The sequence below is a fragment of the Tachysurus vachellii genome, chromosome 26 (assembly GCF_030014155.1).
Source record: "Tachysurus vachellii isolate PV-2020 chromosome 26, HZAU_Pvac_v1, whole genome shotgun sequence".
NCBI lineage: Eukaryota > Metazoa > Chordata > Actinopteri > Siluriformes > Bagridae > Tachysurus > Tachysurus vachellii.
Window position 1 is genome coordinate 11,070,358 of NC_083485.1, and position 17,792 is coordinate 11,088,149.

The window sequence follows — 17,792 nt, forward strand, 5'->3', positions numbered from 1 at the left end:
ATATTGAGAATTACATACATTATAGCTGCACATATGTTTATGTATTCCTACACAAAGATTAGAAATACTTTTCCATATGTACTTTATTTGGGACAGACACAGAGATTGTGGTTTTAGATGATGCTGTCAGAGGGAACCATAAAGCTGTGATTAGAATAAAACAATTGAGCGGCTGCATGTGTTAATCAGGGTTAATGCAATTGCACCCACCCCCACCCCCCACCCCCCAAATGGAAGTAGTTATTCAAAGAGACAGACAGAAATGCATAATTTGTTAATTTTTTTGCATTTACACACATCATACGCACACACACACACATACTGCAGGTCACCTCGAAGCACCCACACTGCTTGGGTTGCTGCCAAGCAAAGAGCTGTCAACTGGTACAGATACAGATAGATTAAATCCATAATAGAAGTGTGTGAGAAATACTCAAGGTTTATCAAGAGGTTTACTGTATACAGAATGATAATCATTCAAGATGATCATCAATATACCAATTGAAAAGGTTTAACTAAATAAAAAATATTAACAATTACTTTATTTTCAAATTTAAATTTCAAAACCCAGCACCTCTTGACTTCACCTTTATCAGTTAAGCATGTTTTAACGTTAGTATTCATCAGATGCCATCCACCACTGTAGGAGTTTAGATTAGAGAGAGAAAGACAGGGTTAGGATGTTGGTTTTGGTACTGTAATGCAGCTTCACCAGAAAGGTTCACAAGGAGATGAGGCCTAGGAGACTCCTGCTGCTCGGCAACAGTTACCGCGGTAACCCTGCCTCCACATTCCAATGCCCATGGTCTTCTGAACACCTTCATACAGGAGTGAAAGTACAAATTCACTCCTGATTCAGCCGTACTGATGCAGGAACACAGTCAACAAATCTGAGAATGAACATATTGCAGGTGCGTAGGTGATGTTTTACCTGCAACAGTTAGGTAAAGTGTAGACCTTGATAAAAGACTGAGGAAAAATCATTCGACTTATTTGTAGTTGTGTAAATTAATTTAAACACAGTATAGACACCACACCAGAACCATGATATTTTTTATTTTTTTATTTTAGGTGCAGTACCCTGACTGGAATGCCTGCAGTAAACGGACTGGCCACTAGATGTCACTGTATGTGCACGTTATAATACAATCACAGGGTTTTTCATTAGGAAACTCGTACCAGCGATTGTTCTCAAAACATTTAGTTTTAAAAAGTAGTTGGATGACAGAAATCTCTTCGTAGGCCACCTTTAATGAGGTTGAATAAAAAACTATTTAAGCTGAATAATTTTTTTTTTATGATTTCATGTCCAAGAAAGTACTGAGAAGACCTAGGAACCTCTTTACACTTTTACACTCATTACAAACATCAGGATCTATATACTGTGTGTATATATATAATCTATATACACTATTTTCTCACACAACACACACTCCAGTTTTTGCAATGTATATTAAGCAGAAAATCCCTGTTGTTAATTACCAACATAAACTCAATTAGCTACCCAGCTAGGTAAACATTTGACAGGCATGACGGAGTCTCTAGTTTAATTTTACGATTAACACTAAGCTATAATCTAACTTTATGTTTTGTCTTAGGTCTTCTATTTTGACAAACACAAAGTGAATTGTAATACTTCAAATCAAACTGAAATTACTAAACTAGCTAGTTAGCACACTCACAAGCACTAGCTAGTCAGGGAGTCAGCTAAGGTGACTAGCTAACAATGTCTTCGTTGTTTCAATGGAACAAATTATTAAGTGATTATTTCACTGTCAGGACTTGCTCACAAAGATACTTGTAATCATTATTTGATGATTTAGTAGTTGTCAGCTGCTTCTAGTCACTGCTAGCATCGAAATATTATAGTGGCTTTAAAAAATATGGTGTGGCTTAAAACCAAGTTTTTGGAAGCAAGAAAGAATTTAGACAGAAATTCAATCCCTTTGAATCAGTCAATTGAATGAGGTAAAGTAAAGAGGATAAATTCTTAGGGTCACATCACCAAATTAAACAGAAATTACATTCCTGAAATCATCTGAGAAGTGGGATTCATGTCCCCCTGTAGGTTGTTGGAATACATTTGCTATAGTGTAAACAGGAACAGGATGTACCTGGTGATTCTGCGAGCTTCCATAAAGCTGGGTGAGTCTCGCCTCCTCTTACGAATGGGAGAATAACTGCGGGAGCGTCTTCGAGCTCTCTCGGCATCAGAGTAGTGAGGACTGTCCCTCTCCCTGTATGAGCACACAGAAGAGGTTCAAGTGTGTCCACGTTCTCTTCTGTTTTTAAATTCAAAAGTGCTTCTGGCATAGTAGATAATGAACACAGTACATTTACAGAGCAAATTTATCTATTCCTTTTTTTTAATTAAAAAACATGTCTGAGCAGTTGAGGGTTCAGGACCTTGCTCAAGGGACCAATTTGGTTGTTTTGGGATTTGAAATCATAACTTTCCTCTTGGTAGGCCAGCGTTTTAACCACTGTTAACAGAAGTGTAGTACAGCACAGTATAGCTCTTTAAATTTGACTTTTGAATTATACTATATTATGCCTATATATTATATCTTTAATAACAAGGCTACAGGTAGTCCAAAGTGCAGCTGCCAGAGTTCTAACCAGGACAAGAAAATACGATCATATAATCCAAATTATATTCACTGGCTAAGTTTAGAATTGATTACAAACTGCTGCTACTTACGTACAAGGCTCTTAATGGTTTAGCTCCCATGTTTCTAACTAGTCTTCTAACACGTTACAATCCTTCATGCTCTCTGAGATCACAAAACTCAGGACTTGTAGTTTACAAAGTCTACTTAACATGGTAGGGTCGTATTCCTATTTAGCTCCCAAGCTTTGGTATAGACTTCCTGATAGTGTTCGGGGCTCAGACACACTTTCCTAGTGTAAATGTAGATTAAAGACTTATCTCTTTAGTCAGGCGTACACATAATACATCCCATAATCTTGTGCTCTAATACATCTGACATTATCATCTAGTGCTTGCTAATATTATGAACAGCAGCTACGTTAATCCCTCTCCACTGCTTCTCTCTTTCTACCCATCCCGAGGCATGTAGAAATTGCACCAGCTCCGATTGTCTTTCATGCCATGAAGATTTTGGACCTTCACTGAGATGAGGCTAACCATGTGAGGATCCCGAGGCATCTAGAGATTTACCAGCTCCAGTTGGACTCTGCTTCATGAAGTATTCGGACATACTAAGAGGAGACGACAACTCCATATGGTCTTTGAGGGCAACAATCTCCTCAGTTGTTCTGGTTCCTCTCAAGGTTTCTTCCTTTACCATCCAAGGGAGTTTTTCCTTGCCACAGTCGCCTGAGTCACCTCAGACTTACTCATTAGGATAAATACAAATACATTTAAATATATCTAATATTAATCTTGAATGTTTGTATAATATTAATCTTTATATTAATCTTTATATTAACCTTTTGTTTTATGTTTATGTTGAGTAAAGCTGCTTTGAGACAATGTCAAGTGTTAAAAGTGCTATACAAATAAATTTGAATTTGAATTTATACAAACACTTCAATGTGGTAGGATTGTTTTTGAGTTTGTATGGATCGGTCACAGTCAGATCTTAATTTATTAATAATTAATAAAGAACCACCTGAAATGTGACAAACTATTTCAAAATGACTGTGTGTAAGGTGGCCTGTACCTAGAGTTGTTCTGGCGAGTGTGTGGTGACTTGGTCTTGCTTTGCGTGTGCTCTCTTGATTTGGAGCGTGAAGAAGAGCGAGTGCTGCTCCATGAGCTGCTTCGTTGCTGTAGGCTCGATTTGCTCTTTTTGCGGCCTGAAGTACGCCGGTGTGTATTTGGAGATGCTGACACGCTGCGGTGTCGGTTCACGGTTTTACCGTGATGGTGCCTCTTTGAAGTATGAGAGCCTTTCGCTCTGCAAAAGAAATACGATGGAAACAAATTGGTCCAGTCATCTTGATTAAAATGACCTGGTTAAGTGTGTCTTCTACACCAAAGGTCACATCAAATCGTCAATAACTAAGTCTCACTTCTTCACGTGTGCGCCCTTAGCTTTAGGCTGGAGATTGGTTTGGGAGTCAGTGCTATGGGCAGGAGAGTGGCAGCTCCGTCCTGCTCGTTTTCCTGATGTCTCGGAGGACAGCTTGCCACCGCGCTGCTGCCTCTCTTCTCCCTTTCCTGCTTCTACCATCTGAGCATGTGTCTGCTGTCGTCCAGGGCTCCTATATAGGGCGCTGTGGCTCTTTGCTTCCCGTACATTAGGCGACGTCTGCCTCTGCACTTCACCCGGTGAGATAGAAGCCAACGACCGTAGCTTCTGTAGATGTACAATAACCAAACAAGAAAAAAAAAGAAAAAAAGGGTGGAAAAGTGACACAAATACACAGAAATTAGTATCTTTTTCTCTCAGGTGAGTGTGGTGGTACAGTATACTTGCCAAAAAAGGCAAATATCTAAAAGAAAAGAGCTAGGAGTTTTCTTGATATGGCTTATAGACAGTCCTCTATGGTGCAGCGCATGCAATACTTGGCATGCAAAACCATAATGAGCTGGAAATTATAATCCCGAAAGAAAAGAAGAGGAAATAAGGGAAAATATGTGAAACAAATCAAGATCAGGAGAACATAGAGTGAAGAGAGAGCGAAAGAGACCAAAGAGCTGAGTGGAAAAGGAGGACTTTGTCTTTTTTTTTTTTTTTTTTTTAAGAAATGGCTACAAACAGAAAAAAGTGGAAAATAAAAACTAGAACAAAAAAAATCAAGACAACTTGACAGAACATCACAGAAATGGAAGGAACAAAATTAAAGATTCACAATTATAGAGTCACTCGAATTAGAAAACAATTGGTCTTCTATTCAATAGTAAATTTGTGCTTGTGGATTGCTTTTCCTGCAGACAATTGCTGAGAAGTGAACAGCGACCCATTTCCCTTTTTTTTTTTTTTTTTTTTTAATAAAATGGCTACTCTGTTTTAACTCCCTTTTGGTTAACATCCACTTACCAATAAAGTGGTATTCCCTCCTTTAGTAGGTAAGGTATGAAGAGAAGGGAAAAGTGGGGCAACATAAGTGCATCATTAGATTCACAAAATGCAAGAGAAAAAGACACAACACCCTTCCCTGGCAGTGAGCATGAAACAATACATGAAATCAAACTCAAAAAGACACACCAAATAAAATTAAAAAGAAAAAAGTATAAATAAAATAAAATAAATAATCATTTCAGCTTAAAGAAAAGAAATGACAACATGGGCTTGGACACTTTTCAGAATCACTCGCTGTCAAAGTAGCAGATGATTCTGATGATCTGATATACTCATAAGCACTTAGAGTAAAAATAAATCTATCCACAACGAGAATAAAAAAGGAATCTATCATCTGATATTTTAACGATTTTAGTGAACATGCAGCGTTTCAAAATAACATACTGTCAAAATGACTAACTAACACTTTTTAGCTTCATCATACCTGGCCTCTTTTATAGATTCTTGTTTTTATTCTTTTTTATTCATAAATTTTCTGGCTTTTTCCTTCCTGCCACAATATTTAGGAACGTGATCGTTAAAACCTGCTACTTCTGACCTGCCACCCTGTAGCCAGTTCTCATAGCAGTTTCTCTATTTCAATATTTTTTATTTGCAAGGATATGTAACTCCCTTAAAAAAAACGCAATATCTGACCACCGATATTCTGCACTCACATCAATGGCAAGGAGACAAAGTGGCCCGAAGTCATTACTTTGCGACGGAAGCTGGTGAGCTGCACATAATAGGAGGCAGAGTGAGCGCTAGTGACATGAAGTAGGCGAGGAGAATGAGATGAAGTGGGCAGAGAAAATAAAGCTGAGGTTCAGTGTCAATAGGAGGATTATTTTCCTCTGTTGTAAAGACATCATCTGTGGTTTTGGGTTCCTTAGATTTGTTCCTACTTGCAGCACAGTTATGATATACAGTATGCTGGGATGCTTCAGGATTAATTTTATTTATTTTATTTGCGTACCAATGTGTAAATCCGCATATGTTCGTCTATTTAAAGCCAAGATCAACTAATTAAATGGAACGAAATGGCTCAGGTTTGACCCCTGCTTATTTGGAATGAAAACCCGCACCCACACCAGCCCTCAGTGTAGAGATTGGAGGTGGAGGAACTACACGGACGCACATAATACAGAAGCTTCCCTAGAGAATTGACATTTTTAGCAGGAAGGGATCTGTTTCTGGTCACATGGGTGGTTTTGTTACTGTACATTCTGTCACTAGGTTGTGTGGATGTCACTAAACATGGCAGAAAAGATTAGAACGTCTTGAACAATGTTAGTGAAACATCGCAAACAGTGTGAGCAAACAGGACCCTTTATTTTAATGGTAAGTGTGTGTTAAAGTGAAAGATGACAAAAAATCAACTCTGGATCCGTTTTTTTTAGCTAGAAATCAAGCATTTTTCAATATGTTCAATATCTAAAACTTTTAAGACTAACAGTATAATCAACATTCACACACAAGTATATGATCAACTTCTGTCTTTTCGAGCAAAGGTTTCAGGTCTGTAGCTTGAAACATAAAACAAAATGATTAAAAAAAAAAAAAGAAATATAAACGTGTCAAACAATCATAAGACCATAAGTGTACCATATCACCAAGAGACAAAAGGGATGCGGAACAGACATGAATGCATTCTAGTCAAACGAAAGAAGAACAAAGAGACGAGAAATGGACTTAAGGGGAGGTCAGTGTACTGACGACTTCAGCAATAGAGCAAAGCTAAATTTTTAATGTTGGAAAACAAAGCTGAAAACACTGTAAAAATCATAAAGAACATATTACTGAGAAAGAGAAACAGAAAGGAAAAAGAACAATGAAAAGTAATCCGCCAATTTTTTTTTTTTCATCATAGATAAAATGAGAAGAAAGAGAGAGAAACAGTCAAGCTAGGGTGCTTGTCACATTCTCATCTGCATAGAGACCACGTGCGTAGGCAGAACATTACCTACCTTCCATTTCAATCAGAGACACGTATGCAATATTGACAGAACGAGAAAGGAAGAAAAAAGGAGGAGGGGGGGAAAGGAGAAAGGAAAATTCTCCGCAGCGAAATGGGAAAAAGACAATGAGTTCTTTTTAGTATCCCAGCTAATTACTTGGTCCACAAACTCAAAAAGGAGACCAACCCAACCAAAATGTCAGCCAAAATTACTGTACAAAGAATTCAGAACGAAATTTAACCAACTCAACCCCACCCCAAAAACAAGACAAAAAAAAAGGAAACAACAACAGAAATCTACATGAATATCTGTCTTAATCGCTTGGATACATGTACAGCCACGTTAAGGTTAAGAGGATTAGGGCATCTAAATTACAGTGAAAATAAGAAACAGAAATCAAACCCATCGTACAAAATTGATCCTGCGAGAAGGAATGGAGAAGGGAATGAACATGCACACTGTGGTCGATGGTGCAGAAAGCATGTCGGGACGACAGAGAAGAGAGCCACACACACCACGGATGGATAGGAGGAAATGGAGGGGTGTCGAGTGCTAGGATGGAGAACTAAAGTCAGCACACTGAAAAGGGACCCCAGTCACATTTTAGGGATTTGTTTTAGGACCAGGGAATGTGGTCAGGTTGGTCATCTCTCTTTGCTCTCGGCAATTACACACTTTTTCCAAAAAAAAGTATAAGACTTTTTTTTTTTTTTTAAGTATTTGTCATGAACATTCTGGATGTAAAAACTGTATGTGTGTGTATGTGATTTCAAATGGCTTGGGTCCCTTTAGTGAAACACCTTCACTAAAATGCTGCCCTATTTAGTTCCAAGTTTTCCATTTTCTCAAAGACAGACTAAGATTTAGAAAACACCAGAATGAAAACCCTGGTACGTTTGCGAGGTTACTGAAATGTAAAATCAAGTAGTGGTGCAGGAAATTCAGTATTAAGGATGGGTAATGAATCTGCAAAGAATGATTTATTTTTTTAGTTTGTAATATGAAACCTCTCATGTGAAACCATACATTTTCCAACTTTATAGCTATCATCTGCATCTGTACTGCACATGTAATTACCAGAGATGAATTCTGACATTTTCCTGTAGTGAGAAAAGAACATACAACCTGTCGGCTGATATAGAAACTCTATAGGAAGCGTTTCTGGGAATAAATACTTAAATAAATACAATACATAAGTACTTAAACGTATTGTTTAAATTCAAATCCAAATCTGTCAAATTTACTGTTTTTTGTTTGTTTGTTTGTTTAGTTTTTCCAAAGAAAGCTAAAAATACACTTTTTCAGTATTTCTTTTTTCAGTATTTTTTTTTTTTTTTTGATGATTTACTATTTATACATTTTCATTAGTAACATGGAGTGTAATAATAGTACCCGATGTGCAGTCAGGAACTGCTTGCTGGCAGTGACAGTCATAAAAAAATCATCTGAGTGGTACATTTTTAGCTGATTCTAGAGTAACATATAGCAAATTATAATTTATTGCTTAATTTATAATTGAATGCTTTTTAAATTGTCTAATGTTCACAAGAGCAACATTTTCATTGTTGATATCCTTGGAAGTGCTTGAACATGTCTGACCGAGACTAAAAGCAGTGTATTTAATTACTTTATAGCTGTCTGTTTGTAAGGAACTACTGGGACAATTCACTTCCAGACCACTAAAGGGACTGCTGGCAGGTGGATTGTTACAATTTGTTGAGCGTCATGTGATCATGTCATGTGTTATGTCATGTGTTCTTAATTATCTCTAATGCGTTGCCTTATTTATACCCACTATTTTGTGTTTGTCTTGGTTGAGTTGTTGTTTATTGTCGTCTTTGGTTTTGCCAGGATGAGTTTTTGTTTTTAGTCAAGTATTCGTGTATTGTTTTTGTTGTTTCGTTTGTTATGTTCTGTCAGTTTTAGTTAAATAAATAATAAGTTTGCATGCTTTTCAATCCTGCGCTTGGGTTTGATTCGTTGTGATTTCCGAACCGTGACACTATTATTATTATTATTATTATTATTATTATTATTATTATTATTATTATTATTATTATTATTATGTGTAATGTATTAAAATTCAGCATTTAGCCCCATTTAATCTTTTGAAGTCATTCTTCTTCTTTTTTTTTCTTTTTTTTTTTTTTTTTGGGGGGGGGGGCATTAAATTGATTCAGTCAATTGATTCATATTCTTTGGAAAAAGTCAGTTGTGATTATTTTCTTCTTTGGATTATTTGCAGTATTTAAAAAAAAAAATTGCATTTTTCTTTTAGCCAAAAATGAAAGTTATATTTTAAAAAATTTGTGTGAAATCATGTATTTTGTGTGTCAAAAGTTTGTGTGAAATCAGTATTTATGGTACTTTCCTAGTAAATACAGTTAACTGCTGATAAATATATATTAGCTAAGTCTTACATCATTTTTTTCTTAGTGTTATGATTGTAGTCTTGTGCTGTTGACTTGCTTGGTCTAAATGTTTATTCACACAATTCAACATTATTTCATTATTAGTGAATTTGTAGTAAACAGGTTTTGTTATTTTCTCAACAGGGAAACGTTTAAAATTTATGGTCCGCATTACTGACATACACACGGTACAGACACAGCAGATAAAGTTTAGGTTGAAAAACGATGGAATATTCCTTTAACAATGATATCACTTTCAACCAATCGACTGGACATCACGTGTTATCACGTACAGCCGTTTGGCTAAAAGTTTATAAATGCTAGAGTAAAAAAATCACAAGCTTGTGACAGTTTCCTTTAAAAAAAATGTATATTGTTTTCATCTAAAGAAGAGAAGAAACAGTTTAACAGGTAATGCTGCCACCCAGAAGGTAACATGCAGGTCAGAGTGATAGTCCACAAGAAGCAAGTAAAAGAAGCTCAATTTGAAAAAACCAGCTGTCAGGTTTGTAATCAGTCTGGAGGAAAAGGGGTCTACTGTGTTACTCAGAACATGAGCTTTCAAACTGTGTTGACAAGAAGAAACTAATACACGTACCCTGTTAACCTACTTGGTCCCGATCCAAAGCATATGAGTGCTTTTTACACAAACAAGACAGAAAAGTTTGGGAATTTATTTTTTTTTTTTTGTGGAAAGATACCACCTAAATTAAATAAAGGCAGAAATGAAAAGAGGAATGAAGCAAGCAAGTGAAAAGAGAAAGAGACAGCACATAAGACCTTCTCAAAAAAAAAGAATGCATGCAGATCACTAGAAGGAAAATCCAACTACTGTTTCAGGAATAATTAAAGTATACAGTCATGTATTTGGTGGTAGAATTGTGGAAGTTTAGATGCACTGACCATTTTCATACTTGCACCCACAAGATGCTTGCTTGCTTTTGATTTCAGGTTGAGAGAACAATGAAATAAAAATAAAAGAAAGAAATGAAAATCAACGCTAAGCTGTAAACCTCTGAAAATATTAACCAGAAAAAAATGAATGAGTTAAAACAACTACAGACAGTAGATGTCATCAAAACTCATCCAACTGACATTGAGGAATCACAATCCTTGGCCTTGCTGGAAGTGTAAAAACTTTTTCTTTTAAAGGCATTTAATCAGTTCTTGCTAAGATTGTGTCTGAAATGTTAATGTTAACTCTACAACATGGTTGGTGCAAATCTATAAGAGATCAATAACGTTTGTCACATGCAACACTTTTTATGTGTTATGTCTGCTTTTGGGTATTTTACTATTTTTTCTATCAATGATTGAATGTTTACTTCCCTGAATTAAATTGTAAAATACCACACAACAATCCATGTATAACACTATAGTACTTATTGCATTTAAATTAAGGAATGAATTAATTCATTAATGAATTGAATTGATTCAGTGAATTAATTCAGTGAATTGATGTAGTGAATTGATTCAGTGAATTGATTCAGTGAGTTGATTCATATTCTTTGGAAAAGCTAAATATTGAACGAGTCAGTTGGGATTTTTTTCATTTTTTCATTATTAGCAGCCTGTGATGTTTGAATATTTAAAATTGATTAAGTGATTAACTCCTGTTCGAGAAAACCTTACCCAACGAGCACAAAATCCAGCTGGGAATGCAAATAGTCACAAAACGGAGCCAAAGAGGCAAAAGCGAGATACAAAAATTAACAACAAAAAAAAATTAAAAAAGAAAAAAAAACTAAGAGTGAGAACGAACAGTCAGGTCATTAATGGGGCAGTGAGAGACAGAGCAAGAGAAACCATTTTGGGTGAGAGAATTCGAGTGAATGGTGCAGGCGGAGGGCACAGAGGCAAAATAGAGGAGACTACATACATCGCTGCTTTTCTCGCCCTCTAGCTGACTGAGTCCGGAGTGTTTGCCGTTGCGAACTCGCTCGCTGTGGTGGCCATTCTCCAGACCGGGAGATGGAGATGCATTGGGACTAGACCTCTTCTGTCTCTCCATTCTGTACTTCAGGTTGGACCTGTGTAAACAGTGTGAAATACTGTCATTAACGTTGCATTGTGGGCAAAATCAACAGGATAAGAATCTCTGGGTGAAAATAGTCCCAAAGGTCACATGACCTCCAGTGTCATTAAGGACAATAACTTTAATTTATTCCAACTTATACTACATAAATCTGCCAAAGATAACAGTTTGAATTTATGAAATACCGAAATGTCTCTTGTTTAATATGTATAATAAGTAAATTTAAGGTGTTTTGGCTTATATATTCATAAGGAAACCACCCTGACATAGTGAAGGATAAATATTCCCCCACTTCTGAGGTGAAGGTGAAACCAGAAGCAGATGGAGGATGTTAACAGGAGTGTGTGGAATGGTCAGGGGTGCGTGTGTGTATGTGTGTGTGTGTGTGTGTGTGTGTGTGTGTGTGTGTGTGTGTGTGTGTGTGTGTGTGTGTGTGTGTGTGTGTGTGTGTGTGTGTGCATGCGTGCTTGGCATTACCTGCTGGGGGATCTGGAGATGGTGGCTGTGGATGACACAGAGGCGCTGCGCGAGCTGCAGCTTCCTCTGCGCTGTGGCCTCCTGCTGGTACACTCTGCTGGAGATCTGTAATACACACACACACACACACACACACACACACACACACACACACACATACACACAACACACATACAACCAAACCAAAAGTGTGCACAAGCATGAACACAAACACACATGCAAACAGGTACAAATGTGCACAAAGATTCACACAAATATACAAACACACACTTAATCACACAAACTAAAAGTGACAAAGCAATTTCTAAACCTAAGTTCATGTCTTTGGTGTCTCATTGGCCGATATGAATTTTTATTACCTTAGATGTTTTTAATTTTCACTTCTAACGATTGAAATAATTTTTTTCTGAAACAAAACAGGCCAAGTGGAAAAGCAGGCTGTTTGCCTTACAAGACACCTACAATATAATTGCACTAAATATTTAATTTCGGTGGAACTTTAAAGAAAAAACCCAGACTCACTTCTTTCTCAGTTTGCTCTTGTCTTTGTGTTTGCTCTTTGGAGTTCCTGATCTGAAAACGAAATTGGAAATGACAGCAGCTTGATCATGATGAGTGTTGAGCTCCGGGACAGTTCATTTAAAAATCTAAAAAATATATATGGACAAATCGCAAAATGCTCAGATGTACCTGTGTCTCCTCTTCCTCCTGGACCCAGATGTAGACCTAGGACAGAGAGAGAAACAGAGACAGGAATGGAGGAGACTTTGGTTTAGTTTTCATGTAGAGACTTAAATGAGAAAGGAAGAGTTACGAATAAGTTTTTTTATCTTGTGTTGGAACCGAAAAATACTTCTTAGTACCAGACATATAACAGATTACTGACAGATAGATAGATCGAGATGAAGCTGTCAAAGTGACACAGCTATGAGAAAGAATAGCTGAAAGTGTGTGTGTGTGTGTGTGTGTGTGAGAGAGAGAGAGAGAGAGAGAGAGATGATTTATTACAAATTATAGCTACAGTATAAAGACATGTATGGTGTCCAAATGTTGAGAATATATGCAATATTAAAAATCACTCCCACTTTTCTCCAGGAAATGTCTAGTACTGTACTTCACTGTAAATGACTAAAAGGTCACAGAATGCATTACAATGTACACCACAATAACTTATTTTAAATGTGTGCTACAGAAGGTCGTTCTTTGGATGAAATAGAGAGATAGAAAGATAATAGTTTTCGCAAATGTTAATGTTTTGAAATTACTGTATAAAATGTGGGGGCACGGTGGCTTAGTGGTTAGCACGTTCGCCTCACACCTCCAGGGTTGGGGGTTTGATTCCCGCCTCTGCCTTGTGTGTGTGTGGAGTTTGCATGTTCTCCCAGAGTACTCGGAGGTTTCCTCCGGGTACTCTAATTTCCTCCACCGGTCCAAAGACATGCATGGTAGGTTGATTGGCATCTCTGGAAAATTGTCCCTAGTGTGTGATTGTGTGAGTGAATGAGAGTGTGTGTGTGTGTGCTCTGCGATGGGTTGGCACTCCGTCCAGGATGTATCCTGCCTTGATGCCCAAAGACGCCTGAGATAGGCACAGGCTCCCCGTGACCCGAGGTAGTTCGGATAAGCGGTAGAAGATGAATGAATGAATGAATGTATAAAATGATGTTGATGAACATGTTTCTTTCTCAAACAGCTAAAAGTTTATATTTATATCTATATATTTTTTATTTATTTGATCAAATAAATGCAGTCCTCGATTGTTGAATCTTGGACTTGCAGTTGTGCAGTAACAAGGTTGCAATTTTCCACAGATTCCCCCTGATTCTCTCCGCTCCAGGAAGCTACTGTATCTTCTCCTCTCTCCTCGTTTTTTCCTTTGCTTTCTCGGTCCATAATTGATCGAGGGATTTTCAGCGAGATGAGACTACTTGGCATGGTGCAACATGAGCGGCAGAGACAGACTAGAAGTGGGGGATGAGTGGCACAGGGAATGAGGGATGGTAAAAGAAAGGATGGAGGAGTGTAGGTAATTTGCTTAAAGGCTCGTTTTTCTTTGACACTTTGAAGGTCACATGCCATATTTCAAAGAGAGAGAGAGAGAGAGAGAGAGAGAGAGAGAGAGAGAGAGAGAGAGAGAGAGAGAGAGAGAGAGAGAGAGAGAGAGAGAGAGAGAGAGACTACTTCATCTCTCTTTCAAGGCTGATAATTAATGTTTAAGATTAGTATTAAAAAAAGCTTGGTGAAATATAGAAAAATATTATTATATTAACAGATAACAGATAATTATATATAATTAAGGTGTGTGCTGGGATATGGTCTAATGGGAAATTTCTTCAACCCTCAACAGCAATTTTCCTACTTTAAAAAAATGACAAAGATTTTTTTAATCCATTTACGGTGACATTTCAGGTTGCAGAACATCTGTTGGGTTCTGTTTCCACTTACAGTACATTTACCAGCTGTACACTTTTGTTCTTTCAGCAGCCTCTCTTTGTTTCTTTCTCTTGACCTTTTTTTTTTGTTTTTTTTTTTAATGCTGCTTGTCATGTTACAGAGAAACTCCTGAAAGCATAAAAGCTCTCAATCCTAAAGACTTTTTCATGTCAGAACATTTAAAATTACAGCTTTAACCATGACGGTTATAAAGTGCTCACGCTGAAGACTCCTTTCAAAAATATCCCATAAACATCGTCTCAGAGAAACCGTCACCATATAAGTGATATTTCGCAATTCGATCTTAATACATTTAGATTCATTCTTAATAATTTGTTGAATAATAAACATCATACTACGTAGAAGGGGCACATTAATATAATCCGTACAGCCGGAATTACTGTCAGAGCTCCTGTGATAGAAAACTGATCGTCATCACGACCAATCAGAAGCAAGAATTCAACAGCGCTGTGGTATAAAGAAAAATATTTATGAGGTTAGCTAACGGCATGCGTGTTCACGCGAGAGAATGTGAGCTCTGCTGCAAATTATATATTATATTGTAAATAATGTGTCATTTCTAATAAAGTGTTTTGGAATATTTGAATGGTATGACCACACACACACACACACAGACACACCTTTCTCTTTTGTGCTTCTTGCCATTCTTCTTCCTTTTTCCTCTCCGTGTAGGAGATGAGCTGTCAACCCTGTGCATCACATTAGGACAGACAGAAAACACAGGCATGAGGAAAAAGACGGCTCGAATGCACCACCACTTTCCCGACATATATATATATATAAATATATATACATTGCAAATCCCTTTTCAAGTGCCTGTAGTTGTTGCTTCTGCACTGTGTCATCTTATAAAATTTATACATTTCTAAAACACTCACTTGTCACTTGTACCTTTGATGGAACGTCTGTTCGTTCTCTTACTCTTACTGCCAGGCTTTTGATTGCCAATATACGATTCTCTCTCGGTCTTTCTCACCTCTCATGTATTACTGTTATTTTTCTAGTAGTTTATTTTTGCTTCCTTGAAAAAAAGGAACTTGATATCAGACATGAAACATCAATCTGTCACTCACGAAACTGGCTGCATTATAATACAACGCTTCCACAGCTTAAGCTCTAGACTATAGGATTACAGCAATGTTTTAACACCGTAAGTACACCGAAGTATTGACACCCTGAAAATTGTACATGGAAGTGCTAAGTAACCATAGTTTCATATATATAACTATTTCTTTTTCATATTGTTTACTGTTATTTTATTATTTATTATTTGTTTGAATTTTTATGGTGACCTTGAGTGACTTGAAAGGTGCCTATGAATAAAATGTCTTCTTCTTCTTCTTCTTCTTCTTCTTCTTCTTATTATTATTATTATTATTATTATTATTATTATTATTATTATTATTATTATTATGCACGATGAGGGGAACTTGCCACGTGCAAGCACATTCACATTTTCGTCAGGAAATGTCCGTTCTAGTTATTATTAAAATTCTCAGCATCCTCATGTTCTCATCCTCAATTCTCATACATGTTGAAGCCTTTTAAGGAGAGTTTGTGGAAAGATTATTATTATGGTTAAAAATTTAAGCGTATATTAAGAATGATTTTTGTTATACAGGATGCATGAGATTAATACCTGAATAATTCTGTTAATCTGTTAATACCTTCATTTCTGCCTGGGCTTTTTAAAGGGGGCATTCAAGAGCATACAGTAGGTAGATATGATGGTAAACAGTCAAACAGGAAAGGACGTGAAGAACACAGCAGGTCTTTCAAGGAAACTCACCGACTGTGTCTTCTGCCCTTCTTCTTTTTTCTTTTCTTATGTGGAGGAGAAGGTGAGCTGCTGGACTTCCTCTTGGCTCTGAGGAAAAGAATTGATGAAGAAATAAGAAAGAATTCACATACTGCAAAAAGCCATGTTGTTTTTTGAGAATTGTTTTGATTCGTTATTCACAGTACGTGTCAGTATACGGTCCTATACAAACTTTTTTCGGCTACTTGGTAAATATCCAGAATTTTTTCAACGAAAGAATGTAATCAAAAGGAGCAACAGCTAAATGGAAACACAATCATGGAAGGCCAAGGACCTCCTACACTGCTTATATTTCCATCAACCGTAATCACATCTTCTGATTACTAAATACTAACATTTTAAATTCCATAACCATGCCCATGCCTCCATTTTTGCCCCCAGTCTTGTTTTTGCTAGTTCGCCTCTGATTAAAAAGTCTGTATTTTTATTTTCTGGTCTAATCACACACATCTTTCTTTGCTCCCTGCTTTTAGTTTTTGCTCTCAAGTTTTCCTCTTTTGACATTTCAGCTTTTTTATTTTACTTTGCTTTCACCTGACATTTTTGTACTGCTTGTCTCATGCCTTTTTTGCTAATAAGCCGCAGTGTTTATATGAGCCTGCAGTCGTCTCTGCTAGTGTTGTCAAAGCCTGACAATTTGCAAATTCAAAATCTGCATAAACACAGCTGGGAGAAATTCCCACTTTGAGGAAGCAAACACTTGAGGTTGTTAAATAAGTATGTGATTTTTTTCAGTATGCATCTGTGAGCATACTTTATTTTCAAATACGGTTCATAAGAAAACTTCACATTCTGTGTGGTTTTTTTAATGACATTATAAACCTTTTCAGGTGAATAGTAAGCTCTTTTTGAACATAAGATCCACAATGCTGGACTCAGGAGATAAATATTTTACTTTCATATCCTGCAGTTAATAGCGGAGTCTTTTGGGTTCTAGTTTAACATACAATAATACCTGTTTTACGTAGCATTTAGCAAACACTGTTTCCTAGCAATAGCAGAGATTACCACACTATACTATACCACCCTATACTACACTACACTACATTACACCATGCCACACAACACTACAACACCCTGTACTATACTATACTATACTGTACTATACTATATACTATACTATACTACACTATACTTTATTCTATACTATACTATATACTATACTATACTGTACTATACTAAACTATACTACAATATACCTTATACTATACTACACTATACTAAACTATACTACACTATACCTTATACTTTACTATACTAAACTATACTATATTATAATATATAACTATACTGCATTAATACACAACAACACACTATACTATATTAGACTATACTATATAATACTATACTATACTATAATATACTATACTGCACTAACACACTACAGTACACTACAGTACACAACAACACATTGCATTATTCTATACTACATTGTACTATGATATGCTATACTATAATATACTATACAACATTGCATTACACTATACTACACTACACTACACTACACTACTCTATACTATATCATGCCACACTTGGGTATACACTTTAACACCCTATACTATACTATAGCATACTATACTATACTACACTATGCCCCAATGCACTACT

The 17,792-nt window shown here is 36.6% G+C and overlaps 1 protein-coding gene across 1 annotated transcript in view; it reads right to left on the reverse strand.

Annotated features, from left to right (window-relative positions):
• srrm3 (serine/arginine repetitive matrix 3) overlaps positions 1–17,792 on the reverse strand; it is a 71,284-nt gene that overhangs the window by 2,697 nt on the left and 50,795 nt on the right. The window contains exons 5-13 of the mRNA XM_060863610.1: positions 16,155–16,232; positions 14,986–15,054; positions 12,602–12,637; positions 12,434–12,484; positions 11,912–12,016; positions 11,279–11,429; positions 4,039–4,325; positions 3,687–3,923; positions 2,115–2,237 (exon numbers count right to left, since the gene is read on the reverse strand). Of these exons, the coding sequence (XP_060719593.1) occupies positions 2,115–2,237; positions 3,687–3,923; positions 4,039–4,325; positions 11,279–11,429; positions 11,912–12,016; positions 12,434–12,484; positions 12,602–12,637; positions 14,986–15,054; positions 16,155–16,232 (1,137 nt within the window). The remainder of the gene's footprint in view (positions 1–2,114; positions 2,238–3,686; positions 3,924–4,038; positions 4,326–11,278; positions 11,430–11,911; positions 12,017–12,433; positions 12,485–12,601; positions 12,638–14,985; positions 15,055–16,154; positions 16,233–17,792) is intronic.